At 48.4% G+C, this 27,606-nt stretch overlaps 11 protein-coding genes across 11 annotated transcripts in view; 7 read left to right on the top strand and 4 right to left on the bottom strand.

Moving 5' to 3' along the window:
- Positions 1-113: 113 nt before the first annotated feature.
- On the top strand, positions 114-2,652 carry CNBC5820 (hypothetical protein; the record flags this gene model as incomplete). Its single annotated transcript, XM_771272.1, has 7 exons — positions 114-1,356; positions 1,421-1,624; positions 1,698-1,795; positions 1,888-2,082; positions 2,158-2,321; positions 2,375-2,538; positions 2,618-2,652. 7 exons carry the CDS (start codon positions 114-116, stop codon positions 2,650-2,652), a joined length of 2,103 nt encoding a protein of 700 aa, XP_776365.1.
- A 331-nt stretch (positions 2,653-2,983) lies between these two features.
- Positions 2,984-5,080, bottom strand: CNBC5810 (hypothetical protein; the record flags this gene model as incomplete). The annotated part of the gene is made up of 6 exons (XM_771271.1): positions 2,984-3,013; positions 3,089-3,179; positions 3,249-3,688; positions 3,757-3,931; positions 3,980-4,058; positions 4,108-5,080. The coding sequence occupies 6 exons, from the start codon at positions 5,078-5,080 to the stop codon at positions 2,984-2,986; spliced, it is 1,788 nt and encodes a 595-aa protein (XP_776364.1).
- A 236-nt stretch (positions 5,081-5,316) lies between these two features.
- On the top strand, positions 5,317-7,289 carry CNBC5800 (hypothetical protein; the record flags this gene model as incomplete). The annotated part of the gene is made up of 11 exons (XM_771270.1): positions 5,317-5,517; positions 5,576-5,746; positions 5,860-5,937; positions 5,976-5,999; positions 6,052-6,211; positions 6,260-6,311; positions 6,361-6,526; positions 6,582-6,649; positions 6,699-6,852; positions 6,910-7,084; positions 7,141-7,289. 11 exons carry the CDS (start codon positions 5,317-5,319, stop codon positions 7,287-7,289), a joined length of 1,398 nt encoding a protein of 465 aa, XP_776363.1.
- Positions 7,290-7,606: 317 nt separating this feature from the next.
- On the top strand, positions 7,607-8,413 carry CNBC5790 (hypothetical protein; the record flags this gene model as incomplete). Its single annotated transcript, XM_771269.1, has 3 exons — positions 7,607-7,900; positions 7,963-8,065; positions 8,115-8,413. 3 exons carry the CDS (start codon positions 7,607-7,609, stop codon positions 8,411-8,413), a joined length of 696 nt encoding a protein of 231 aa, XP_776362.1.
- Positions 8,414-8,934: 521 nt separating this feature from the next.
- Positions 8,935-11,475, top strand: CNBC5780 (hypothetical protein; the record flags this gene model as incomplete). Its single annotated transcript, XM_771268.1, has 7 exons — positions 8,935-8,937; positions 8,993-9,085; positions 9,139-9,467; positions 9,523-9,792; positions 9,846-10,318; positions 10,365-10,781; positions 10,829-11,475. The coding sequence occupies 7 exons, from the start codon at positions 8,935-8,937 to the stop codon at positions 11,473-11,475; spliced, it is 2,232 nt and encodes a 743-aa protein (XP_776361.1).
- A 579-nt stretch (positions 11,476-12,054) lies between these two features.
- Positions 12,055-14,064, top strand: CNBC5770 (hypothetical protein; the record flags this gene model as incomplete). Its single annotated transcript, XM_771267.1, has 9 exons — positions 12,055-12,210; positions 12,310-12,492; positions 12,556-12,764; positions 12,822-13,152; positions 13,208-13,335; positions 13,380-13,588; positions 13,648-13,873; positions 13,924-13,992; positions 14,043-14,064. 9 exons carry the CDS (start codon positions 12,055-12,057, stop codon positions 14,062-14,064), a joined length of 1,533 nt encoding a protein of 510 aa, XP_776360.1.
- A 74-nt stretch (positions 14,065-14,138) lies between these two features.
- Positions 14,139-14,889, bottom strand: CNBC5760 (hypothetical protein; the record flags this gene model as incomplete). Its single annotated transcript, XM_771266.1, has 5 exons — positions 14,139-14,330; positions 14,387-14,409; positions 14,470-14,620; positions 14,674-14,745; positions 14,803-14,889. The coding sequence occupies 5 exons, from the start codon at positions 14,887-14,889 to the stop codon at positions 14,139-14,141; spliced, it is 525 nt and encodes a 174-aa protein (XP_776359.1).
- Positions 14,890-15,309: 420 nt separating this feature from the next.
- On the top strand, positions 15,310-17,290 carry CNBC5750 (hypothetical protein; the record flags this gene model as incomplete). The annotated part of the gene is made up of 14 exons (XM_771265.1): positions 15,310-15,363; positions 15,417-15,459; positions 15,517-15,675; positions 15,728-15,844; positions 15,901-15,988; positions 16,044-16,125; positions 16,181-16,264; positions 16,324-16,570; positions 16,620-16,637; positions 16,704-16,835; positions 16,891-16,936; positions 16,987-17,055; positions 17,107-17,230; positions 17,285-17,290. 14 exons carry the CDS (start codon positions 15,310-15,312, stop codon positions 17,288-17,290), a joined length of 1,269 nt encoding a protein of 422 aa, XP_776358.1.
- Positions 17,291-17,467: 177 nt separating this feature from the next.
- Positions 17,468-18,380, bottom strand: CNBC5740 (hypothetical protein; the record flags this gene model as incomplete). Its single annotated transcript, XM_771264.1, has 6 exons — positions 17,468-17,497; positions 17,548-17,696; positions 17,756-18,010; positions 18,060-18,148; positions 18,198-18,239; positions 18,286-18,380. The coding sequence occupies 6 exons, from the start codon at positions 18,378-18,380 to the stop codon at positions 17,468-17,470; spliced, it is 660 nt and encodes a 219-aa protein (XP_776357.1).
- Positions 18,381-18,615: 235 nt separating this feature from the next.
- Positions 18,616-21,324, top strand: CNBC5730 (hypothetical protein; the record flags this gene model as incomplete). The annotated part of the gene is made up of 6 exons (XM_771263.1): positions 18,616-18,966; positions 19,023-19,576; positions 19,626-20,247; positions 20,297-20,440; positions 20,496-20,795; positions 20,860-21,324. 6 exons carry the CDS (start codon positions 18,616-18,618, stop codon positions 21,322-21,324), a joined length of 2,436 nt encoding a protein of 811 aa, XP_776356.1.
- Positions 21,325-21,601: 277 nt separating this feature from the next.
- CNBC5720 (hypothetical protein) overlaps positions 21,602-27,606 on the bottom strand; it is a gene marked incomplete at both ends in the record, with an annotated part of 10,310 nt that continues 4,305 nt past the window's right edge. The window contains 7 exons of the mRNA XM_771262.1: positions 21,602-21,656; positions 21,710-22,149; positions 22,204-22,834; positions 22,888-23,879; positions 23,927-24,491; positions 24,542-25,807; positions 25,857-27,606. The exon at positions 25,857-27,606 is cut by the window's right edge and continues 293 nt beyond it. Of these exons, the coding sequence (XP_776355.1) occupies positions 21,602-21,656; positions 21,710-22,149; positions 22,204-22,834; positions 22,888-23,879; positions 23,927-24,491; positions 24,542-25,807; positions 25,857-27,606 (5,699 nt within the window). The remainder of the gene's footprint in view (positions 21,657-21,709; positions 22,150-22,203; positions 22,835-22,887; positions 23,880-23,926; positions 24,492-24,541; positions 25,808-25,856) is intronic.

Here is a 27,606-nt window from a genome sequence, read left to right as displayed (position 1 = left end):
TCGAGGAGTAGTGGAGGAATAAATGCGGCTTCAATTTGGCCAAACGCCGCGCTTCGTCGCTGGACTTTTCGCTTTTATTTTTCCCCGCCGGCAATGCCTCTGTACTGAGCAGGATGGTATACGATCCGATACGGGACTGCGACGTCCCCGCCCCGCACATTTCCGCCCCCCCCCTCTCCCGCTCCCGCTCCCCGCCGCCCCCACACCGCACGCCGTCCGCCTCGGGCAGCCTCCGCGGCCTGCTCAACGACTCGCCCCCGCCCAGAGAGCCCCCCCGCGCCGCCTCCGTCCACGAAGACGCAGAGAGCCACAGGCCCAAGCTGAGCAACATCCTCAACGATGCAGAGCCCCCCCGCCAGCGCAGCATGCTCCCGCCGCAGCAGCCGATCCACGCCGAGCTCGAACACGGCCGCCGCACGTCTGCCGGCAGCCATGCCGCCCAGCTCGCCCGCTCGCCGTCCATGAGCCTCTCGCCCCGGAGCCAGAACCAGTCGCTGCCATATCCGAGCTCGCGGCCGGGATCAGCCGCCGGGTCCGCCCATCCCTTCGGGTACGATCCCAGGCAAGGGACCCTGTCGCCCGTCTTGTCTGCCAGGCGAACGTCCGAGGACCAGCCTAGGCCGACGTCTTCGAGTTCCGCCAGTGGGCGTCGCTACACTGAGCCTGCTTCACAGACGCCTGCGCCGGCACCGTTGGGCTCGTCGGCGTATCGCCCCCGTCATACGTCTACTCCAGGCAACCCGTCATCGGCGTACGCGCCCCGTTTCACGCCGCAGCCTACCACCACACCCTCCTCGCCGTCCACATCACAGCACACGCCGTACACCCCGCACCATTCGGCGCCTCCTCGGATACTCCACTACAACCCGCATCGGCAGTCTGCACCATCGTCCGTCCTGCGTCCGATCTACCCAGATGAAGTCGCCCATCTTCGCCAGCTGGCGCACGCTAACAATCCGCTTCGGCAAAAGCCCGCGGCAAGGAGGTACTCCTACTCTGGCGGCAGAGCTCCTGAACCTACACCCACCCCCAGGACAAGTTTGCCAGGCGAGAATGATCACTCGTATTTCCCTCCTCAATGGGACGATCGACCGTCCATGCCGCCATCCGAGGTCTCGTACGGAGGTCCCCCATCCAGCACCCCTGGTGCGCCGCCCTCGGGCTATAGCCAGTACCCGCCCAACTGGGAAGCTCAGACACCGGGAGGTAACTGGAATGGCGAGAGACCCGGTCGGTTAGGGAAAAGAAGGGCGAGAGATGAAGAGGATGATGAATATGAGCGGAATAAGAGGGTTGTTTCAGGTCCCGTGGCAGGGCAAGCTTATAGCAAAAAGGTGACTGTCGTTGCTGAGCACTGTATGTTCCCTGCATCCCATTTACTTGACTGTCCTTTTTTTTGGAACTGATCATCTGTGGTAAGATAATTCTCGACCAGAAGTAGGCGTCGAGCGCCGTGAATTCTCTCCCATTATCGGCCTCAAAAAATTCAACAACTGGATCAAATCTGTGCTCATTGGGAAATTTGCTTATAGGCCTCGAGGAAAAGTTTTAGATGTAGGGTGTGGAAAAGGAGGCGATCTGAACAAGTGGAAACAAGCAAGGATCGCACTTTATGTCGGACTCGGTAAGTTGCCAACATCTTCCCAAGGGTGAACATTCACTGCGGCGTTGCTGATAAGAGTGGGCTGGGTACGTAGATGTGGCAGATCAATCTGTACAGCAAGCTGCAGACAGGTACAGGCGGATGCCGAAACCCGGATTCGACGCATTCTTCTATGCGCATGATTGTTTCTCTGTACGCCTCCCTCCCACGTTTTCCCTTCCATGCCGCATCCTATTATATCGTTGTCTGACAGCTTTTTTTTTTTTTTTGAAATGTGTCATTAGAATCCATTGAGTGACGTTCTCAGCCCCGAGCTTCAGATCAAAGACCTCTACGACAATGTCACCATGCAGTTTTGCATGCACTATGCGTTTGAGAATGCAGCAAAAGCAAGGATGATGATTGAGAATGTGTCGAGATACCTTCGCCGGGGAGGTATCTTTATCGGAACTATCCCTAATGCTGAATTACTCTTGCAAGTGGTTTTTTTTAAAGAAAAAAATTCTTGAAACAATGCTGATTACAGTCCATCCCACAGAGAAAGACTGAACGAGCTGCCGGACCGCGATGAGGAACTTCGATTTGGCAACTCGTGCTACTCTATTCAGTTTACAGAGAGAAGACATAAAGGCGTGTACGGCCACGACTATCGATTCTACTTGACAGATGCGGTGGAGGACGTCCCAGAGTACCTCGTGGACTGGGAAAATTTCGTCTCGTACGTTCTTTTTTTTTTTCTCAGGTTGGGTACTGACGACACCACACGTCCAGGTTGGCTTCCGAGTCTGGACTTCGATTGGTCTACAAAAAGGCGTTCCATGAGATTCTCCAAGAAGAAAAAGATAGCAGAGATTTCGGCCCGCTCTTGGGGAAAATGGGAGTGCTGAACGAGTATGGGGAAAGTGCGATGGATGCGGACCAATGGGAAGCTGCGAGTAAGTTTTTTTGCAAGAAAAGCCATCTCTCCCTCCTGGCAACCTGTGAAACGAAATGACTCATCTGACTTGATCACAGATTTGTACATGGGTTTTGCGTTTGAGAAGATGTGATTCAACAACATAAAATCATAGACAACTTAATTGACGACTCATCATATCATGTGGCCCATCCTTTTTCTTTTTTTTTTAATTCGTCGATTCGTTATGGATAGGGATGGGGGGGGGCTCGGGGCAGGAAGGAGGGAAAGACAACATAGGAATACCCGTTTTTCGGGCCTGTCAAGGTCATTGGGATTTGAGCACAAATGGTTGTACTGTATGTTAAAAGTATTTTCTTGGCTTCTTTTTTTAGATACCATGAGGACAAAAAAAATGCATTTGCAGTTTCGCCACCTTTCTTCTTTTCTTTAAATCAAGATTCGAGGCAGTTCTCGAGCAATGATCAGAAACCTTGCTCCGCCAGGTAGTCGGTCTTTTCGGTAGCATATCATCATCATCAATCTTTGAAACTGTAAACGCAACGGGCCAAAAACAAAAAAACACTTACGACCTCGAGGTAAAAAGTAGCAGGTTTAAAAGCTATTGGCTTCCCCGTCCACCCAGCTACTGCATATCTAACCGTGTTGACCCATCCGACCCTTTCTACACATCAGTATACGGCAAACTGTGACGAACAAGTAATTGGTCCAATGCAAATAATGGCTTACAAGTCTAAATGGTTCACTCCCACCAGGGTGCCCCTATATTCACCCCACATTGCACTATGGACAGAGACCAATCCGTCATTTGCTCCTTCCTTTGCGTAGATGATGGAATGAGGCCATTTAAAAGTATCAAGCAACCCCGGCTCGAAACTCGCACCCCATGAATAGTATTTGACGTCTTCGCTGTCAACCACTTCCGCATTGAATTCTTTCATCGAGTTCGTCCCCAGAGCACTGAAGGCCGAGCCGTCACCGGACTGTGGGAGACGCATTGTTTCCAACAGCCCAAGTAGTGACGGTAGCCGCTCACGTCCAATGACGTTATCAATCAAATAGTCCGCAAAGGGTGAGCCACGGTGAGGGGTGGAGATGGTCGTCAGCGAGATTGGCTTGAATGATTTGTCTTTGATCTGAGATACAAGATATCGGCAGTCAAGCCCGCCCTGAAAATGGTGTATCAGCGATGATAGTTGCCTGGGCGAAAGGAGGAAGAAAAAGAAAATAGATTAACCATGCTATGTCCTACCAGGTTGATCTCCCGCCCTGGATATTTCTCCGAGATGAAATCCGCGAGGATTCGAGCGCGGTCTTTGATAGAAGAAGTAGCAGGCACTCTAGCAATCAAGACTTCTACGCCATTTGATTCTAATACTTCCCTTATACCCCTCCAATGGGATATTTGAAGACTGCTTCCTGTCAGCAGCAGCCAAAAGGGGAGATCCATGATGACATACGGGGGCATACTAGCCGGGCCGAGATAATCAAATCCCAAAAGGCCGTGACAGAACACCACAGGGTGTTTCGGAGACCGATCTTGTCATCTGATCAGCGACAATCTCACCAATATACATATTCGACGCACATTTCTTTCTTAGCTTTTCTTGCTCTTCTTCAACAGTGTCTGCCTTGTCTTCCTCGCTCATCATCTGATCTACTTTTCCTTTATTCCCACTCCACCATCCACTCGCCCAAGAGCCCCAGTCATCCTGTGACGAAGATGTGGAGAAATTTCGTTTCCCAAAATCTAGACTAGGCTTCGACGGAAAAGACACGCGAGGGAGAGAGAAATTAAAGTTGGGCATCATGTTCGCCACAGACGACTCTCCAGTCGACTTGGCAGTGGGAGCCGATAAAAGCCCAGTTATTGTTCTTTGAAGGTGTAGAGAAGGGGTGTCTGAAGACGCAGAACCTCTACGATGAAACGATAGTTCCAGAGGCAAGCCGGTGGTAGGATCAAGATCAGGAAAAGGTTCGTCTGACAGTGCTGTGGTAGGCACCGACCTTTGCCATAAGCTCGACCCTTCACCTGCTCCTATGACCATGCTTTCTGATACGGACCATCGCCGTCCATGTTGAGGTTGTTCAAGGGACGGACAACTCACGCTTGCTGTTGGTAACGTAGATCTTGCAAGCTGGGAAAGTAGACGAGGATGTCGCGGCCGTAAAGAGGGAGGGTAGTGGACCCTAGGGGGTTCAGATATGGGTGAAGGACAGGCTCTGTCAAATGATGATTCAAGGCTTGAGGAGAGGGACGTTGGTGATATCGAAGTGTGTATTGCCTCGTCTATGAGAGCAGGTACAGAGCTAGTGGAACCCTCAATTTCTCTCTCTTTACCAGGATTCGGTTGAATAAGTAGTGGATCTGCTCTTTGCTTGCCTTTGCGCCTGCTCTTAGCAGCTCCATCCGCAGTTTCAGTGGATGGCGGCTGTTGATGATGACGAATGTCGGAACGGGATTGTGAGTTAAACGTTTGACGTGCGGAATTGCCGACTTTGTGGGGTTGATACATTGCCTTGGTAGGATGGTAAAGGGTTCTAGGGGCTCTTGGGAGCATTCAAGCTAGACCACGGGAGGATAGGGTTGTCAACGAAATAGAGATGTAGACTGACTGTGCTGGAAGATGACCGCATTCGACTTTCGCGACAGATCAACAACGTTCAGCGTCGACGTCATCATTTGTACACCTCGTGTTTGTTTTCATTCAAGAGAAATACACTTCACATCGCTCTCCTTTGAAATAAAGCGTACTTTCCAGTTCTTGTTACCGGGTCCCTTGCCAAATTAATCACAATGTCTTCCCCCCATAAGCAGTCCAAACTTACTTCACATCAGTGCAGGAAACTCAACGAACCGCTCCTACCTCTACATCTCGCCTTGGCCTGGATAATCATTCGTGTTTTCCCCATCGACAGCGATCTACAGAGCTTGCCTGTATACTCTTTGCAGTTCACGCAAAAGGTGCTCCACATAGTGGGTCGTGAAATACTAGATGTAAGTATGAAATCAAATTAAATACTTCGAATCCCATTTTTGACTGACAATTCTACAGGTTGGAAGCGAGCCAGCAACCTTCGGGTCTCTGAAGATGGAACTCGACCGTCTCGTCAAGGCCGAGACCGTCCAAATAATTAGAAGAAATGAGAAGAAGAGATCGCGAGGCGTTCATATTGAACATGAGTTTGAAGATGCTGAAAAGAATCGAAGCTGGCTTGGTGACATGGTAATAAACAACTATTTGAATGCCGATGTAAACTAACCGGCTTATCAGTGCGACAGATTTGGCGACATAGCAGATGGATGTAGTTTTATTGATGGTAAGGACATTTTAAAAAGCAACGTCCATATTCTGACAGTGTCTTAGGTCTGGATAAGGAGTTACGAGAAAGACTAAACTATGGGGACGATGATGAAGTAAGTACTCGGATACACTATTTTGCTGATCACCACAGCCGATTGAAATGCCTCCTCCAATAGTGCGTTCCTCTCCTCCATTAAGCTGACTGCCGTGCTAATGTATTCCCATAGGAACGACACTCACCCCTTGGTATATTCTGCCGAAATCTCATCAACATATTACGCAAACTTTCCTTCGATGAGACTGCACATCTTTCACGGGAGGTATCTAAATGGTGTGGAGTAGGGACTAGCGGGTCATCGAAACCGGTAACTGCGTGGTCTCTTGATCGTAAGTTTGATACAGTTTGGGAGAGACTGTAGCTAACTGGACCGACAGGTAAATCTGGCATGGAGGACAACCTGGACAAAAGAATTCAAGCTATGCAAGAGTACGCAATTTTCGTTTCATTTATAGCTCATGATTAACTGCTTTACCAGCTATCAGGCTGCCAAGTCGTCAGCCGATTACTCGGGAGCTTTAGCGTCGTTACGAGAGTTTTACGATTACCAATTCCCTTCCGTCAACAAAGGACAACACCAACATGCTTTATTGAATATTGCCGTTTTCCATTACTCAACAGGAGGTCTAGAGTCCGCACGATCGGTGAGCTAAATAGCCTACATGGTGTTGTATCGTAGGGCTTACCTATGATATCAAGGCCATTAATGAGGCCATCCGCGTGGCAAGGACAGCTGGCGACAAAGCATGTCTTCAGCACTGTACCAGGTGAGCTAGGTTGCAATTAGCATTCCAGAATCATCCTCACGATGGCCAGCCTTTCCCAGCGTCTTGAGACTGAAGTCAACTCTCTGGCTTTTACGGCTACTGAAACGCTGAAAATTCATCAAACTCCCATACCTTCCTCTCGCCTGCCCGATGTTTCCACGCCGATGGATGAATTATGGGCAGTGAAAACTGCTCTCGACCTTGTAAATGATTCTTATAAGCCCTTGTGATAGCTTCAATGGGCTGATGCCTTACGATAGGGTGAACCTGTTCACATTGCATTCCGGCGCATCCATGCTGCATTGGGTAAGGAGTATCAGACCGAAGCCTTGGATGATGAGGACGAGCGCCTGTCTCCTAAGCAGTGGGCTACTGGACAAGGTCTTGAGGAGGCTGCTTGGCATGCCACTCAAGCTGGGCTATGGAACCTCCTCGGTGAGCATGCCAGCATGACTTTGGGGGAATTATAGAAAGTGTTGACAACAACTAAGGGTCAAATGCTTTGGCGAATTTTCATGAAGAATTGGCTCTCAGTGAAGTAGAACCTTGGAGCGACGGAGGCTTGACAGTGATCCTTGTTCAGGCACAGAGGGTGAGGTTTGATTTCAAACCGGGTATCATTGTTGACAAATGCGGGTGACGATAGATTGCTGAAAAGGGAGAGTATGATCAGGCGCTCGCGGTATTGCTGGACATTGTAAACTTACATGGATTAACGATATCTCAGTACCATACGTGGTCGAGGACTGTATGGACATTATTAGAACGGCGAGCAACTTTGAAGTCAGTTGTTCATTCTTACCTAGAAAGACGATGGTTGCTGACTGAAAAAGTAGCGGGAATCCTGATACCCTCTCTTATCTTTCATCTCTTCAGCCTCCTAAGCGCTATTCCTCGAGAGTTGGACCCGGAGGCCCCTTACGAGAGTATGGACATCCGAAACCTATCCCCCTGCCAATGGACGGCTGCTATGAGGAGGTTAGGAACGATGGAAAATTTTCCACGCAAATATCTCTGCTTCAGGATCACGTTCGTTCTTCCCTTTCAATGGCTACGGAACTTCGGCTTTCCTCAGCACCGTCTCACCTAGTTTTGCCGCATGTCCTGTCTGCGGTCCAACTATCTAGTGAGCTTGGCATGTGGAGACTCTACAGATTTGGAGTAGTAGTACTCGCAGAAGTTATGCTTGGCATGGAAGCTGTGCCTTTGAGCAAAAAAGCTATCCATGAAATTGAGAGCGTATGGTCGCAGGTAGGTCTAATGGATTATTTTATTTTATTTTTGGGGGAGGAAATAAGCTAACAAGTAGTTAGCTTATTGCATCAGACGACTACGAGGCCCTGGCGAGAGGGGCACTTGTCATAGCCAAAGGATACATTGAGCTTTCGCTGGATAGTGGGTCCACTGCTGAACATGGTTCGTGTCTTTACAGTAAATCAACAGAAAGCGGCTAACAGTTTCCCAGATTCGGCCAATGATCACCTTTTCCAAGCTTTCACGTACGCTAAACTTCTGGAATCCCGCTCGCTTGTCATGGAAATAACCTCATTGCTCGCCCTCCTGTCAGAATTGCGCCTATCCGGAGAATTTGCCGATAGTGCCTACATCAGGGGTAGTAAAAAGAGTAGGGATAGTATGGTCGATGCCTATGAGGAAGCGCAGAAAGGGGTGGGTGAGGCATTCTCCAAAGGGGACATGATTGTGAGAGAGGTGGCTGAAGTGGTCAAATGGGTTGGCGTGAGAGTTGCTGAAGGATGGAAGTGAAGACATCATAGCCACCATCACCCTATATGGTGCCTCCTTGCTGGAGCGAATTTGTTGAATCCGGCCGTTACTATTAAGCTATCGGACCTATAATGTAATGATGATACTATTACTCAGCTCCAATCTCGCTCATGTGGCAAATGGGCCATATTTCGTTGCTTACAGATTACCTGTTCATTGTATGTAGTCGATAAAGGTTATTATGAAGTGTCAATGTCAACTGTATTTAAGGGCCGAACTTCGGTTGTCAGTCTCCTTCCTTCCGTTGTTTTGTGTATTGGCTACAGACAGAAGGGGGCCGCGTGTAGTCTTATGCGATCAACCAACTCTTCTCGGCCCCGCCGGCTTCCGGGTCCATTATGTAAAAAAACAAAGATTTAAAGGCGGTTACGTCCGCCATATAACTCCACATTAATTTTGATATTTTTAGGATCCCAGAGGCAAGCAGCAAGAACTTCGCAAGGGTTTTATTGCATCTATCTTACCGCTTTCGGTATCTATACACAGAAGGATAATTTATAATGGTGAGTATATGATCTATGACTCACTGATGCGTAGCCTTCACTGATCCTTACACAGCCGCCCCGAACAAAAGTTCAGTCTTCCGGACTCGGTAAAGCGCTGATCAATCGCAAAGCCAAGGAAGCAGTTGCACCTAAGGAGTCCCAGCTTGTACGTGTGGTCTCTAATCTTAGCATGCCTGATTCCTGATTATCTTTTGATAGTACACCCTTGATGACAACAATCCTTTGGCATCCGTCACCCATGAGCGCGATCTTGACGAATTTCTCGCCAACGCTGCTCTGGCAGATCAAGATTTCACAACCGAACGTACCAAGCTACGAGTGATATCTGCCCCTAACATGCCTACGCCATCTACCAATCCATTTTTGCTATCCGCTGAAGAGGAGAAGGAAGTCACCAAGAAGAAGAGGGATTTCCAGGGGGATTTGACTGTGCCTCGACGACCGCCTTGGACAAGGCAGATGACAAGGTTGGAGTTGGAAAAGCAGGAACGGGAGTCTTTCCTGGAGTGGAGAAGAGACATCGCAAAGTAGGTGGGATTCCATACGGCTGTGACAATGACTAAAAATGATGATGCGCGACAGGCTCGCTGAAACGTCTAACCTTTTGCTTACGCCTTTTGAGCGTAATGTCCAACTTTGGCGTCAACTTTGGCGTGTCCTTGAGCGTTCTCAACTCGTCGTTCAAATCGTGGATGCTCGAAATCCTCTTGGTTTTAGGTGTCAGGATCTGGAGAACTACGTGAAGGAGATCGGTAGCGACGAAAATGACGAAGAGATTACCGTGGCAGGCAAAGGAAAGAGAAGAAGCTTATTGCTGATAAATAAGGCTGACTTATTGACATATGATCAAAGGTTAGTGTAGGCTATTCTTCTGCCCTCCTCTATTGCTTATCTATATTTATCAGGTCTGCTTGGGCCGAGTATTTCGAGAAGGAAGGCATCTCGTACGCGTTCTTCTCCGCTGCGAATGCTGCTGCTGCTCAAGAACAGGCAGAGAAACAGCGATTAAGGCAACAAGAAGAATATGATGGACCCAAAGGGTCTAGTGAGGAAAATGAAGAAGAATCTGAAGAGCAGCAGGATGAGACTGAGGATGAGCAGGATGAGACTGAGGAGGAGCATTTGATTAATGATCTCAGAGAAACCCATCTCGATGAGGAAGATTGGTCTTCAGAAAGTGCCGGAAGGAGTGGGAATGTTTCAAGGTCGGAAGTAGACGAAAAACTTGCCGAGGGGCAGACTCTATCTTTATCTGAAGTCGCCCAGGATGTCGGAGCCAGGTTTGGGGAGTCTACGGAACAGGAAGACGTAAGAACAAGAGTTCTCACCGTTACCGAGCTGGAAGATCTTTTCATCAATGCAGCACCAGACTTGAAAGGTAGATAACACTCATTTTAGTACGTGCGTGCTGACAACTTTGCTAGACTTTGCCACTCCTCAGCACCCCAATCCCAAGCTTATGGTCGGTTTGGTCGGCTACCCTAATGTTGGTAAATCATCCACGATCAACTCCCTCCTCGGTGCCAAGAAAGTGTCTGTTTCTGCAACTCCCGGTAAAACCAAGCATTTCCAGACTCTTGTACTCTCTGACACCATCACTCTGTGTGATTGTCCCGGTCTTGTCTTCCCGCAGTTTGCCAACACTCAAGCGGACATGGTCGTTGATGGTGTATTACCAATCGACCAAATGAGAGAGTATTCTGCTCCTGTGGATTTGCTCTGTAAACGAATACCGAGGGAGATATTGGAGGGTACCTATGGTATTAGGATTGATGTTAAGGACGAAGAAGAGGGCGGAACAGGTAAAGTGGGGTGGGAAGAGTTCTTATCTGCTTATGCGAGTAAGTTGTTCAAACTCATATCATTCACGATGCTTACTTGTTGATAGTCGCTCGCGGTATGACTCGATCTTCTTTCGGTATGCCGGACACTTCTCGTGCCGCACGATACGTCTTGAAGGATTATGTCAATGCCAAACTTTTGTTTGCCCATCCCCCGCCGGGTATAGACGCCGACGATTTTATGTCAGTCTCTCGAGCTGAAACTATTGCACGTATCGAGGAGTCATACGAGAATGGCAGAAAACGTGCACCCGTGACTCATGTCTCGAAGAATGCCGATACTTACGTTCAGCCTGCATCAGCAAAGGCTAAGGATTCTCTGGATGATGAGACAGAGCAGGGACAAGATCAAACTAAGAGAGAAAGGCAGTCTACTAGTAGACAGGTCAAGTCTACTGCTGCTTCTGCTCCCGCACGTTCTGGTCGCGAGAAGGCGTCGGCCCTTGATTCTGTGTACTTCAATGAAAGTGGGGCACAGCCACGTTTGGTCATCAAGGGGCGTAATCAGCCTGGTGATGCACAGGAAGGAGGGCAAGGATTTTCAAGGACTACCAGATATCCCCATCAGAGGTTGTTGGGACCTGACGGGATGCCCATTCTCGGTGCTGGAGGAAGAGACTTGGGAGGGGCAAATGGGAAGAAGCACTTCAAGAGAAAGGAAGGGAAAAAAAGATCCGGCAAGGGTTACGATTAGCTACTGATCTGACATGTATGCAGCCCGATGACTGCACCTTTGAACTGTTTTACACATAAAAAATAAGGACAACAGGTTCACTTTATGTCCTTCAGTCATTTGCCGTTGTCGGTCTGTCTATCAAAATCCTAAATCTGTGGTACTATTACTGGAACTGTAATTTACTTCGACGGTTGTCGGACCGAACGAGGAACGATAACAGTGAATTGTCGGCACGCATTTTAGCCGGCGGCATCGAGGGGGGCTCCTGCTTTCGTAAGAGGAGGGAGATCTTTTATTACCAAAATGCGTTATATAATTAGTAGGAGATCCCGTTAGCAGTTGGCCGACCGTCGGTTCTGTTAAACTGCAAAATGGTCCATTTAACCATTATTTGTATGTGCAGCGCTGCTCTTCTTCGCTCTGTGACGACTTCCGGTCATCTGACCCAACGGTAAAACGGTAGAAGCAGTAGACTGGATCAGCATGTTCCACCCAGCTATATATCATGCAGCTACCCATAAAAATCCATAGGTCTCTCCCACAACTTGCAATCCTCCTCGACCGCAGCAAAAGACGATCAGCGTTCAACAACCGATCATGCTAAGAACATCAGGCTCGACAAACAAAGTGCTCCTCTCCCGGCTGGGTTGCAGACTCATGCAAACCCAGACAGCTGGGGGACGAGCTCCCAATCTGCCTCTTCCAAGCATGGTGGGCTCTAAACCTCCCAGGAAAGAGCGTGAGGAGGGCAACGTAAGTGGTGAAACCTCGTTTAGTAATACTGTCATACACCCAACTATTGGTCTACTTTCCCGAACTACTGGTCCCTTCATTTGCTGATGATTGCCGTAGATTAGCTCCGTGTTCTCTTCCCTTTCGGGAGAAGCTGAAAAGCCACTTCCACCTCGTTTTGCCGACCTCAAACGGACCATTATTGGAGAGGAGGCCAATCAAAGAAGGCTTATTGCAGGATGGGAGAGATTGACGAAGAGATTGCGGGATGCTGCAGAAGAGATTGAGAGGAAGCAACAGGATGTAAGTGAGGTTGCATGAGGTATACTTGCCCTTCCCCGTCATTAATGATACTTCTTGCTTCAGAATATTCCTCAAACCTCCTACGACGAATTCATTAATGGAGGGAATGCAAGCCTCATTGAGCGCATCAAAGCCTGCGGAGCAGTAATTATTCGAGGTGTAGTCGATGAGCAAACCGCGCTCAAGTGGCTCGAAGATGTCAAGGCATACATTGCAAAGAATCCATCTGTTAAAGGCTTCCCAGAGAATGACAAGCAAGTGTTTGAACTTTAGTATGTTGCATATCCCAATTTCTTGATCAACAGCTCATGAATGTGAACCTATTCTAGCTGGTCAAAATCGCAGCTGGCCGCTCGTTCACATCCCCGCTCAATGGCAATCCAAAGAGCTCTACTTTCCCTCTTTTCTCACAATCCCAGTGCACCTGTGTCTCTCCATACCCCTGTTACATACGCTGATCGTCTCCGCATTCGGCATCCTGGGGACGCTCAGTTTGCTCTTGGTCCCCATGCGGACGGTGGGAGTGTCGAGAGATGGGAGGACGAGACGTACCGCAAGGTATACCAAAGATGCTTGGAGGGTAGATGGGAGGAATTTGACGCATGGACCATTGGCGAAAGGGCTTTGGCTAATCAAAACATGTACGACGGTCCTGGATCAGTACGTGCCTGATATCTATTTGCCATTGTTTGATGCCCGGCTGAGAGAATCACAGTGTGGGGTTTTTAGAGCATTCCAAGGTTGGACTTCCATGTCTGACACTGGTCCTAATGAGGGGACTTTGAGGGTTTATCCTCTGATAAAGGAGCTCACGGCTTACACTATGATGCGACCCCTTTTCCGGTATGTCTGAACCAGCCGGGAATGCTTATTAACACTTGCCATAGAGAGAAACAGCCTCGAGCGACTCTTTCTCGAGACGAATACCTCTCGCCTGCGAACTGGGAGCTTGATTTTGAGACTTCACGGTTCCCCAATTCCCCCTTGGCCAGATGCCAAGAGTACAATGATGAAACTCATCCTCATCTTGAACTGGAAAGGACGATGGTCAGTGTGCCTCGAGTCAAGCCTGGAGATCAGGCTTGGTGGCATGGAGGTGAGTAATCAGTCGGTCAGTCTAGATTATGAAGCTAATAGCACCCCCATCGCAAACAGACATGATTCACTCCGTAGAATCCATGCACCAAGGCCAAGGGCCTTCGGCGGTCCTCTATATTCCTGCAGTTCCTCTCACACCTCAAAACGCAGATTATGTCCGAGACCAGAGAAGCCAGTTCTTGCAAGGAAGGCCAGCACCCGATTTTCCAGGAGGCGTTGGCGAGAGCAGCTTTGCCGGTCGGGGTACTCAAGAGGATATTGAAAGTCATGATGGTAGACAGGCGTGGGTCTTCTCTTCTCATTCCTGAGGGCAAAGAACTGATGATCTCGAAGTATGGGGTTGGAACCATTTGAAATAAACGAGCGACTTGCCCCAGGTGAGCGCCAAGTGAGGCAACAGGCGTAAGTTCATCATAATCAATATTGGAACTTTTTTCACTAATATCGCCCAGCAATGAAATACTTGGATTCTAAGGATTTGAAGTGAAGAATGATGAATAGGGCAGTAGTTTGAAGGTAGCATTTGATTTTGTCATACATATTCCCGCTTAAGCAGGCATGGCGACAGCCAGCCCTCCTCCTTGCGTAGCGTCACCCAGTCTCGCTCGATGTATCTTGATTTCCTCCACTGGTCTGTCGTCCTTGTCCGTCCGCACAGCCTCTAATCTCTGAATGGTCTTCATACCAGAAGACACTCGACCGAATATCGTGTGCTTTCCGTCGAGGTACGGTGTCGGGGCCTAGACGAAGGACCTGAGTTAGTTTTCATTTCGGCGACCACAATAAGTTTACGAACACATGTGATGAAGAATTGTGAACCTATTGATCGGATGCACATTCATAAATATCACACCAATGTCTGTAGACGTGGGGACTCACCATTAGTATTCGGTCCAGAATTAGCCATGGCCAAGATTCCCGCACCAACAAATCTCAGCTCGGGGTGGATTTCGTCGGCAAACCTATCGCCATAAATTGAGGTTCCACCTCGCCCCGTTCCTGTTGGGTCACCACCTTGAATCATGAAATTCTGCTCATGTTAATTTTCGAACAGACATCCCATCTTATAAGCAATAGACGTACAGGGATAATTCGATGGAAAATGACACCGTTGTAATAGCCTCGCTCCGCCAGCTTGGCAAAGTTGTTACATGTCTGCCATTCAGTTTTTAGCCATATGAACTTGCGAGCTACAAAACTATCATTACTAACCTTGGGCGCATGGGCCGTGTAGAGTTCGACAGTGAATGAACCGACGGAAGTGTCGAATGTGACGTATGTTGGAGAAGGGCCTGACATGGTGATGAAGGGCGGTGGTGGTCCAGTTGATTTCGAGTCTGTCGAGTTGGCAGCGGTAGATTAGAGGTACTCTCTCGGGAAGAGTATTTCCTTATAAATTTCCAGATGTATGAGTATCTGATAAAGAAGAAATTCACGAAAACCGACAGCTGAGTTCTTCGTGACGATCGATACGTCGAAGGCGGACGAGTAACGAAAACAAATGGATTAGAAATAACAAAAGTGGACGATTTAAATCAATTTATTAGCGTTTCAACCACAGCACTCAACAAGTTCACTACAGACATTTGATTCCGCTAATAACGGCCCAATGAACGCGTTCCGCAACCAGCTCGCGCAGCTGTCCAACGAATGAAGTTCCCAAATGCACATTACTCCTTTCTCTTTATATGCATAAACGACTCTCCTACATCAGTTAATATGGGACGGAACGGCATGTTTGGCTCTTTTCAGGGCTTCGATGCTTTCGGAAAGGCGAGCACCTCTCCGTCGCTGCTTTCAACCTTTGCGCTAACGATCATCTGTAGACGATGGAAGATGTCAAGATCAAGACACGTACCGGTGCTCTCTGTAAGCCTGCACATGCGTCGATTTATGAAAACAATGTGCTAATCAAGTGTATTATAGTGACTTTCATCTCACTGTCGATTATTCTTACCTCTGTCATGCTCGAGTTCATCGATTACAGACGGATACACATGGAACCAAGTATCATCGTGGATAGATCGAGGGGAGAGAAGCTTGTAATCGATTTTGACATAGAATTCCCCCGAGTCCCATGCTATCGTGTGTATACCGTCAGTTAATAGTACTAGATAAGCTGATAAAATATCGCCAGTCCTTTCGTTGGATGTCATGGACATCTCTGGGGAACATCAGACAGAGTTTGAACACCAAGTTACCAAGACAAGAATGAACAAGGATGGGAACGTTATTTCCAAAGTACAGGGGGGTCGTGAGTACCTATTCTCGGTCTTATAACTTCCATTGATACCTATTCGCTCTCTACAGAGCTCAAAGGAGATGTTGAGAGAGCCAACTTAAACCAGGACCCCAATTACTGTGGATCTTGCTATGGTGCCCTTCCTCCTGAGAGCGGGTATGTGATTAAAAGTTGTCATGGAATCTTGTGGAAATTGAATAATGTGTCTTAGGTGCTGTAACTCTTGTGAAGAGGTCCGACAAGCCTACGGTAGGAAAGGATGGTCTTTCAGTGATCCTGAAGGAATCGAGCAGGTTCGTTGCAAGATCCTTGACAAGTAGGGAAGGGTACTGACAACAAGCTGGATAGTGTGTTGAAGAAGGATGGATGGACAAGATGAAGGAGCAAAACGAGGAAGGTTGTCGCATTGATGGACACATCCGCGTCAACAAGGTGAGTTCCTTTTACCCATTTTCCTGTCCTATCTTTCCCTAACGAACCCGCAACGCCAGGTTATCGGAAACCTACACTTCAGTCCTGGTCGATCATTCCAAAACAACATGATGCAAATGCTCGAGCTCGTCCCTTACCTACGCGACAAGAATCACCACGACTTTGGGCACATTGTGCACAAGTTTAGATTTGGCGCTGATATGACCAAGGCAGAAGAGTTGACAGTTCTGCCAAAGGAACAGAGATGGAGAGATAAATTAGGTCTAAGGGATCCTTTGCAAGGAATTAAGGCTCATACTGAAGTTTGTGAGTGCGATTTATTCTCTCAATTCTATCTGGCTGATTCCAAATGCAGCCAACTACATGTTCCAGTGTCAGTATCTGCCAGCTTCGCTCATTTTGGAGATGTTATACTGACAAAATGGTGATCATACTGTAGACTTCCTCAAGGTTGTTTCCACGAACTTCATTTCCCTCAGTGGGGAGGAGATTTCGTCTCATCAGTACAGTGTGACTCAGTATGAACGAGATCTTCGAACGGGAAACGCCCCTGGTAAGGATGCCCATGGTCGTAAGTGTACATCTCTCTCCTAGTATATGTAACAATTGCTGAACATTTGGTGAAGATATGACTAGTCACGGAATGATGGGTGTTCCTGGGGTCTTCTTCAAGTGAGTTCTCTTGATTGAATGTTGCACTTAAGGCTGATGAGTCACTTAAGCTATGAGATATCACCCATGAAAGTTATCCACACAGAAGAAAGGCAATCCTTTGCACACTTCCTAACATCGTAAGTACCTCCCAGTTTTGCAAAGAATCTCGATTGACGGGGCGGTGATAGGACATGCGCGATCGTCGGAGGTGTTTTGACAGTTGCAAGCTTGGTGGACTCTTTAATCTTCAACAGTTCCAAGCGATTAAAGAAGAAGTCTGAAGATTCATTCAGAGGCCCAAGTGGGAAGATAGTATGTCATGTGTAGCTGATAGACAAAGACGAAAACTGATGATTCGTTCGGCAGCTTTAAAGAACAGCCTTGGTGGTTGAAAGGGTTGAAAGTGACATTGATGCATTGTTACGCTTTTGATGGGACATCATGTTGCGTGAACGTTGCCAACTAGATAATATTACGGTGTACAAAAGAATCGTCGTAACATCGTGAAAGGAAATCTATCAGTATTACATAGCCACGTTAAAAGCGCAATTACTCTCCGACACGATAAGCCACCATAGCCTACAGAGCGTCAGTAAAGGACGAGTGAGCACGACGACGGCATGACAAACCTCCAGAGAGTGCACGTTGGTGCTAAAGCTTCGAAGCCTCACTTGCTCCACTTTTCCTTTGTCAATAAGATGGGGATCAGCGTCATTCCATGTAGCTGGGATAGCCACGTCCGGAGAATCATTCGTATGCGCTAAAATTGTAAATGTGCCTGTCAAAATTGAGCGTTCAACGTCGGCGTTACTTTCTTTCTGGCGTGATAGGACGCACACTGTTCCTCCAATATGGGCAAGAACGTCACACTGGATGTGATTTGCTTCATGATTTCCCTGATCTCCCCTTGAACTTCCTTTTCTGTCTTCTCCTTTTTTTTACTACCGGCGGATTTGGGTGGGCCACCAGGTAGAGGGGCGAGAGCTGACTCGTCCGTATAAATGTCAAATTGCCATCGTTCAAGTGTTTCGCCTGTTTCAACCGACTTGATGGCGAGGACAATACGAGATAAAGATGAGGAGAGTAGCCATTCTATAAAGGATGTAAGTGACGTATTCGTGGGATGCGAGACAGCACATACCTTGGACCTGGTTGAGGACAGTAGAGATGTATTCCTTGAGTTCTTCGTCCGCTGTCACAAGCATGGGCAAGCCGTACTTTTTTACCATCCTAGAGTAAAGCTAAGCTCTGAAAGTGAAGAGTGCCTCTGAATACGCACCTAAAGTCATCTGAAGGGTATACGCCTCGTTGATAAAGGATGCTGTTTGGGTGTGAGTGCTTACCAGCGGGGGGAGATTGATAGGTACCTGTTTACGCTATATTCGAAGAACTCTGTCACGAGGGCTGTTGACCCTTTGAGGGTGATTGCTTGGTTTGTCCTTGTTGCTTGTTTTTGCGCCATTTTGTAGGCCAGAAAGTGGAAATGAAATTGAAACGAAAAGAATAAACATCATGTCTGTCAACGAAAAGCAGTCACCAGGGGGGGGTGGACAAGCGAAAACGGCGGCGGCCGCGGCGGGTGGGTCATCACGTGATGTTCCCACGTGGAATTGCCCTTCGCGTTCCGACGACTTGCTCTTTTTTTTTTGGCATACTACTCTACTCTCGTCACTAAAAAAAAAAACCAGCAATCTCAAATGTCAGCCATTGCAAGAGCAGCGGCCAGAGTTAGGCAGCAAAACACAACCCCACTTCAGCGCCCTCTTCTTCTCCAGCGAAAACCCGTTCTCACTCACACCCTCCCTCTCCATGCATCTCCCCTCAAGCCATCCCTTGCAACTTCCATCACATCTCCCAACTTTCAACAATCATTCCAGAGGAGATGGGCCTCTGCATCAGCCAAGGCAGAGGAAGGGGCCAAGGAGGAGGTTTGGCCCCAGAGGAAGCTGCCCGAGCTTACTGAGACCGATAAGTTAAGGTTGAGACGTCAAAGGAACGTCGGTATCTCGGCCCATATTGACTCTGGTAAGACAACTTTGACTGAGCGAGTACGTGCCGATGTTTTCCCTCGAGCCATCCATTCATCTCACTAACAATGCTCCAGGTACTTTATTACACTGGTCGGATTCGAGATATCCACGAGGTTCGAGGTCGTGATGCTGTCGGTGCCAAGATGGACTCTATGGAGCTGGAACGTGAAAAGGGTATTACCATCCAGTCTGCTGCCACTTTTGCCGATTGGGTTGCTCCCAAGCCTCCTACAGAGTTAAAAGAAGGTGAAACCGTCGGCAACACTGACAAGCAAAAGTTTGCCATCAACATCATCGACACTCCGGGTCACGTCGACTTTACCATTGAAGTCGAGAGAGCGTTGCGAGTGTTGGACGGTGCAGTGTTAGTGCTTTGTGCTGTTTCTGGTGTTCAGAGTCAGACAATCACCGTAGACAGGCAAATGCGAAGGTATAATGTCCCCAGGCTGGCATTCATCAACAAGATGGACCGAGCTGGATCCAATCCCTTCCGTGTTATCGGTCAACTTCGGGGCAAGTTAAAGATGAACGCCGCTGCCGTCCAGGTCCCTATTGGATCTGAAAGTGACTTTGCCGGTGTCGTTGACATTGTCAGGATGAAGGCCATCTACAATGAAGGTGTCAAGGGGTGAGTCAAAATTCTCTTTCCATAGATGCCTCAACTGATCCTTGATTAGTAACCAAATTGTTGAGACCGACGAGATTCCCGAAAGCGTTCGCGCTCTTGCTGAAGAGAAGCGTGCAGAGCTCATCGAGCAGCTTTCCGAGGCTGATGAGACTCTGTGTGACCTTTTCCTCGACGAGGCTCCTATCACCCCTACCGATATCGCCCAAGCCCTTCAACGAGCTACCACCTCTCTCCGTTTCACCCCCGTCTTCATGGGCTCTGCCATCAAGAACACTGGTGTCCAGCCTCTCTTGGACGGTGTCTGTGCTTACCTTCCCAACCCCAGTGAAGTCCAGAACCAAGCTATGGACGCCACTCTTCCTGCTCACGCCCCAACTATTCCCCTTGTCCCCGCTACCGATGCGCCTTTGGTCGGCTTGGCTTTCAAGCTCGAAGAAGGCAGGTACGGTCAATTGACCTACATGAGGGTGTACCAAGGAGAGTTGAAGAGGGGTTCCATGATCTACAACGCCAGGACAGGTAAGAGAGTCAAGGTCCCTAGGTTGGTGAGGATGCATGCGGACGAAATGGAGGACGTCGATGCTGTTGTGGCTGGTGAAATTTGTGCGATGTTTGGTGTGGAATGCTCCTCCGGCGACACGTTCACCGACGGTTCGTCCACTTACACTATGGTACGTCGAGTGGTGCTAAAACGTGCGAATCAAAAGTAACCCAAGATAGACTTCCATGTTCGTCCCCGAGCCTGTTATTTCCCTTTCTATCCGGCCTGAAGGAAACGAAACTCCCAACTTCTCTCGTGCTCTTAACCGATTCCAGAAGGAGGATCCCACTTTCCGTGTGCACGTTGACTCTGAGTCTCAGGAGGTATGTCCTGCATCTCGAGGAGAAACCCTCGTGACATGGCTAATTAATGGCACAGACTATCATTTCTGGTATGGGTGAACTACACCTCGACATTTATGTTGAACGTATGAAGCGGGAATACAATGTTGCCTGTGTCACGGGTAAACCCCGTGTTGCTTTCCGAGAAACCATCACCGAAGCCGCCAAATTCAATTACACCCACAAAAAACAGTCTGGTGGTTCTGGTCAATTCGGTAGGGTCATTGGATCCATCGAGCCCATGGAGACCGATCCCGACACTGGCAAGGATACTGCCTTTGAGAACAGGATTATCGGTGGTAACATTCCCAACCAATTCATCCCTGCTATTCAGAAGGTGAGCAGCAGCAATAAGAGTCATTAAAGTGAAGTGATATCGCCCAGTACTGATATAATCGTAGGGTTTCCAAGAGGCGCTTGACAGAGGTCTTATCACCGGCCATCCTATTACGGGCTGTAAATTCGTCCTCGATGACGGTTCTGCCCATGCTGTTGATTCGAACGAACTTGCTTTCCGTCTCGCTGCTATTGGTGCTTTCCGAGAAGCCTTCAACAAGGCCAGGCCTGTCGTCCTTGAACCTGTCATGACCGTCGAAATCGTCGCCCCCATCGAGTTCCAGGGTAACGTCATTGGCGCCATCAACCAACGCAAGGGTACTATCGTGGACACCGAAGTTAGAGATGACGAGTTCACCTTGACAGCCGAGGTGGCTTTGAATGACATGTTTGGTTACTCAAGTCAATTGCGTGGTATGACTCAGGGTAAGGGAGAGTTCTCAATGGAGTACAAGAACCATCAGCCTGTCCTTCCAAACATCCAAAAAGAGATGGCTGAGGCATTCAGGAAGAAGCAGCTTAGCAAGTAGGCTGCCGATGTAGTGGTGATTAAAAATACCCCGTAAAAGATAGATTGGTTTAGATACCAAATTGGATTTAAGTTTATTTTGTATCCTGCATAGCATAGCATATGATCTTGGGCATGACATCTCCCTTCTCAGTGTCTTCAAATTCCTCTCGCATGATGCCTGCATAAGTAACGCAATAAATAATACATAATATAAAGTTTATATAGCTGACAACAACGAAGTCTATTTGTCATATCTAGATGATACAAGGTATGTACAGAGTTGAGAACTCGAACGCTCACATCTGTTGCTGGACCCTATCCGGAAGTTGTTTCTCGTATAGTTTCAGTAGTCTAAAACGCTCATCAGCGTTTCCTATGGGAAGTGCAAACCAAAGGGCACTCACAAATCCATGCCATCCTCCAAGGGCGAAGTGACGAATCGATGTACCATGATAGGCAGTTGCGCATTTGCGGCGTTGATTTTCGGTACCCAAGCCATAGCCTCCCCAGTCGCTTCGCCAAGTAACCTAAGCCTCGGCACAGGCAACGGCCTTTGCCCTTCCAAACGACGACGGAAAGCAAGTGCAGCGCCAATGCACTCTTGATCTTTCTCATGTGATGTCGCATGACTCCTGTCCTTTGCTGTACCACCATCTCCACGTCGCTTTGCTTTCGTAATCTGCTCTTGGTCAAGTCCTTTGATTAATTTGTCGAATGTTTTGTATACCTGTTCGAAGAAATAGGGCATGATAGCTATGTCCAGGTCGCCATCACCCCAGACAAGATCAAAGTCGTATACGAGAACTGGAGGTTTTGATTCTTCAATGGAATCCATAGTCATTGTCTGAGACAACAATTAGTAACCGAATTTGAATCGAGCGATTGATTTAAGACTCACCATGAGAGGCAATGACGCGATCTCCTTTCGGCCATGGGCGGAAGCTGCTTGTATTGATTCCTCAAGGTTTCTATGCTTCTTCACCTCTCGAGCTGCTTTTACGCCATCACTAGATACCCACTTCACATAGCTCACTAATAGATTCAAGTCCCTCTTAGGTAAGTTTTCCGCGGTAAGCTGCCTTTCCAGGTCTGCTTCCACCTTCCCCATCGTAAAACGATAGAAATCGCCGCGATGATCATCAGTGGGCGGTGAGTTGAAAAGGCCAATGTCAACACCGCCGAGGTCGAAGCGCATATTTTGGGCAGTTTTGACAGTGCTCGTTGAAGTCAACGTTTGGCCAGTTTTCCGAGCCGTGTGGAGGATTGCGGCAGCCATGGGGGAAGGCTCTGTCGACTTGCGCAATCGCTTGCTCTTATAGGCGGAAGAGCGATGACATGCCATTCTTTCTTGGGATTCGATAGTGTTAGAGAGGGAGTAGAATTTGCTGACAAGAGATGGGATCGAGAGTAATCGGATAACTGAACGAAAAACGCCAGCCTTAACCGCAAAAGAAAGTAAAACTTGAGAACTGGGGTCCTGAGCAAAGGCTTGCCAATCATCCGCTAGAGTGACAGTGGCAGGATCAAGGCTATGATGCTTGTTAGCATGACAATTCTTTAAAGTGCAAATGGATATACTTACGTGAAACGGATCACACTAAGTTCCTGTAAAGACAAATTACTGCTCAGAGTACCAGCGTTGATAGACATATTCAGCACTGTTGGGTCGTCGGGCGCCCCGCCTCGCGAGGACTGACGAGCGGTGCGGAAGATTAAGCTCTCGCTGCGAATTTCCCCTGAAATATCGCCTTTAGCCGTGATCTGGGTCACACCTAAATCTAATTCTAATTCTGCCTTCACACCATTTGACGAAGTCCGAAGGACTACTGGAGTCATTTCCAGTTTAGCATTGGTCACGCCGATATTGGTATCAAAGTCGACAGTCCGGAACCGTACAAGAGCACTGACAGTAACTTTCGGGATCGAGGCGGTGTGAATGGAGGGGGAGCTGGAAGATGCCTCGCCTAAAGGTGGTCTGCTCGGGAGCTCGAGATTGGGAGCGTTATCAAGCCACACGGCAGCGAAAGCCAACCATGCACTAAATTGTTCTAGTCTAAACTGCGCCGAAAGCAAAGAGTCAAGCACAATAGACAGATACTTGCGACCTGTGAGACTTTCGAAGCTGTAATCAATGGAGAATGCCATATCTTTTGCGCCGGCCTCAATACAGCTCTTGCCCTCCGCAAACTCGTGCCGGAGATATGCCCTCACACCAGATACTGTTCCGGCCACGGTGGCTTTGCTTCCATCGCCAATTATGGTGCTGGCAAAAAAACCGCCGCTTTTCCATTTTAAGTCGACATAGGCGTTGGAATCAGGTGCACAAGATAATCGTAGTTCTGATTTATCGATCCGTAGGGTAACGCTTACCTGGACCCGAGTTGATACTGTTCGGGTTATGGGACGATGTGACAACCCCTGAGGGACAGCAGGTGAAACCTCCATAGGCATTTTAGGTGAGGTATCCAGGGGTGTCGATTGAGTTCGTTTGGCCTTTCTCCCCAAGCGATTGGCAATCTGAAGGAAGAAGGGGAGTATAGTAGGCCGGAGGAGATTCCGGCTTTCGTGGACAGCCTTGGTCTTTGTCAGCAAGGAGCTTACAAGGAGATTACGACACTTACGAGGTTAAAAAGAAGTGACCCATCACCTTCATCCTGTGGAAAGAGCGGTACCTCATCCTTTGGCCCTGTATACTCCATCCAAAGTGACACGGCAGGCAATACTACCGTATCATGCCATCCTCTGCCCCTTCTCGTTTCTGAGCTCAACGTTGCCTTTTCCGTATCGGACAGGTCTCTGTGCAACTCTACCGTTCCACTGTTAAAAGTGAAGGAAGTCCGGACCATAATCCTTTGCGACTGTCGTCTGGCGGAAGGTGATGCAGGGCTTTCATACTTGGACGCTATTGTCTCTTTAGCGTGCCTTGCGACCTCAACCTTGTACTGGGCTTCCACCTTTGCTATTTTTTCCTTTCCTCGCTCAAATAGCTCAACAAGTTGAATGACATCGTCAGAAATATCCGGCGACAGGGTGAGCTTGAAGTCTGAAGCAGAACAATGGGCGGAAAGGTGCCATGCTTCATGAGTTGAGGACATCTCCGCCTCACTTTCAATGGATGGGACGACCATACAATTCTTAGAGCCATGGAAGTCGCTCGTGAAATGTTCTGGAAGGCTTTGATCAAACCTAAAAGCGATATATCAGCAGCGTATTATGTACAAGTCACTCCCACTTACCTGTCGATGAACTGTAATGCCATGTTCTGCAATCTGAATCTCGCAGCCTCGTTGTGCCTATTATGAAAGCTAATGACACGAATCGAGTAAAGCAATGCAGGTACATCGCTTTTTCTGCAGTCTTCAATGACAGCGCCTTCCACTAGCGGTATTGCCACTCCTATGCCCCCGATCTCAACAGTCAACAATCGATTAGCCAACCAAGAGATCTCCGAACGATTCACATGCTCAGCCGACTCGAATCTTTTCAACACTTTCGTTGTCCGCTGCTTTACTTCGGCCATCTCTCGTGCGCGGTGATCCCGCAAAATATAGAGATCGGATGACCAGCTCTTGAGGAGATCGGTCAGCTCGCTGAGAGCCTCGACATGCATGACTGTGCGCACGTGACTGAGATGAATAATGAGTTGTGACGTCAATAAGGGAGTGGCTGGAATCTCTTCCACTTCGACGTCTAGAGTCATGGATGCAGTGCGTTGCCGGCGGAATGGTTCTGTATCATTGCTGACATACCCGTCATCCAAATGTCCCAGTGACAAGCTGAAATGGTCGACTTTTGCACGCCAATGAAGGCCATTACCATGATGATATTGATTAGTTGCTCGTCCCTTAGCAGCTAAAGCCTCAAATACGATAGTCGCGGGAACGTCGTCCGCGCGGAGGCCAAATCGGACGCCATCAACACGTACGTGCACGTCATAGAGTATCTTGTTCAAACTGACCTTCCGAGCTCCTGGTGAGGGACTCCGCCAACCCTTCTGCGCATGCAGTTTCTCCTTCGCCTTACGAACATCCTTCCGCCAATCGTTCACTAGATGATTAATGTCATCCTGGAGATTTTGATGTAGCGAAAGTAATCGGTCAAGAATCGCGGGTCTAAGCACACCCGAAAACAGCCCAAGCTGGAGGTTGGCAAAAACATGAGGTTTGTCTTGCAGATGTCGATGATTACCGATGATGGCAACCGAAGGAAGATTCAAAGATGATGATTCACTACTCTTGCTCCTGCGAGAATAGTAGGCCCCGACCACTTGTGGCGCGACCTTGACAGCAAATCTGATGTCCTTTTTCTTCTCTGACTTCACGACATAGATTTTACCGACTTCCCAGCGCAACCACAAGGCTTTGGCGGCTCGTACTTGAAAGTGTAAAGCTTCGATTGTGATATCCAGATCTGTCAAAAGAACTGGGGTAGATTTGGATGGTGGTCCATTTGTCCATGCCTTTATAGCGCCCTTCATGTCATCGACTGCAGACGCATAAAGACTAAGTCACTTGAGTAAGCAAGATAGACACGCTTATACAGAGAACGTACGGTAATTCTTTGGCCTTCCACTGCTGTATAAAAGAATAGAAAGCCCGCAGCTGTGGGCGAGAATCGAACTCAAGCAGCTTTAAGCCAGCCATTGCGCGAATTTCTGTCGAGGGCTTGTCAACGGAGGCAATGCGCTCACCAGAAGCTCTCCATCCTTGTGTCTTCAAAGATATAACGACCCTGTCCGTTGAGTGGGTAATAGCAGCAGGGTTCTCCACAGGTTGAATTAGAATAATCTCAATCAGCCTACACGTCAAGCTGAGAGATTCTCTAGTTGAACGACCTGAGACGGGGTTTGAATGAAGTCGATGGCGAGTCAGCGCGGTGAGTTGTAGTTGTCGAGCCCCTGAGCGCAGTCGTAGGCCCCCCCCAATAATGGTAGCATCGAGAGTTTCAAGCTGAATATTGATCGCAATAGCAGAGGGACTTTTGCCTATAGCATTGAAGGAGGGAAGGCTTTCACCTGGACTCTCTCCTTTGCCAAATTCAGGCTTTGGCTTACACGGGATGTGTACAATAAGCCTCGCCAAAGTGAGAATGCTATCATGCACTTCTAACCCTACCGTTTGAATGGCAACTACCATTCTCATTTGGGAGATTTTTCTCTCTTCGATCATCGCAATAACGGTAGCACATCCGAACGACAGCTTGCTGATATTAATGTAGCTCATTGCTGTGGCAGTAGACCCGAGAAGTCGCCCATAATGACGAACAGAAGCATTGTCGATATAAACAAATACGTCGATAGGAGTGTCACATTCTGTCTCTGGGGTACAAGAAGATCCGATATTGAAGGCACGTTTGAAGAAGGGTTGGTCACGAACGAGATTTTCTGTTCCCACAAGCGAGTCGTCAACCTGGATGAGATTGCTCACAAAGTAATTGGCCATATCTGATATATTAGCCACAACATCCGCTTCATCGAGCAAGCCGCCTCTTAGCCAATCTCTGAATCTCGTCAACAGCCACCAGCCGGTCTGTCTCCTGTTTCCAAGCTGACTGTCTTGTTCGTGGAGGCCATGAGGGGTAACATAGGCAAAACTCGGGAGGTATGCCCCCCTCTGGGAGTTGATCGCCGAATACAAAATGTGACACAGCATCGCTGCGTCAGATCCAGTTTTGGGGTGGGAAAAATTGGCCTCCTGGATAACTGCCTGCCAACGTTCGGCAAACGCGCTGCCAAAGGTGATGGCAGGTGTCACCGTATCGAAATGAGCATGTGAAACTTTGGAGTGGATTCGAATCCCGTGGCCAGAATGAAAACCAGCGGTAATGGCACTGGCAACGAAATGGGCTAAAGGCAGATATTCTGGACTTTCTGTGGTGGGACCAACAATATCCTTCAATGAGGAAGCCGTATCGGACGACGACATGGCAGAAGCAGTAATGGATACCACGGAGAAGATAAGATCAAGGACTGGCCGTTGATTTATCAGGGTGTAACGATGGATGTTGCACCTGATATGTTGAATATGGCTAATTAATGCACTTGATGGCTCTCCCCCGGAAAGACGCATCGTAGCACTGGGCACATGTATGTCCAAAACCATTTGTTGCTCAGGTATTTTGGAATCTGCCACATCCTGCACTTGGCTAATAAGGAGAGAATCAAGGCGCTTTTCGTAGGACACACTACCTGTTGATATCGCAGATACGATTTCCGAAATACTTTGTAATGATTCCGGATGAAGATTGACTTGCGCAGCATGAGTAACGAGGCGCACCACTTTACCTGATGCCATTTCGTCTC

The sequence above is a fragment of the Cryptococcus neoformans genome, chromosome 3, assembly GCF_000149385.1.
Source record: "Cryptococcus neoformans var. neoformans B-3501A chromosome 3, whole genome shotgun sequence".
In the NCBI taxonomy this organism is placed as follows: domain Eukaryota; kingdom Fungi; phylum Basidiomycota; class Tremellomycetes; order Tremellales; family Cryptococcaceae; genus Cryptococcus; species Cryptococcus deneoformans.
This window is presented reverse-complemented; position numbering and strand designations above follow the sequence as displayed.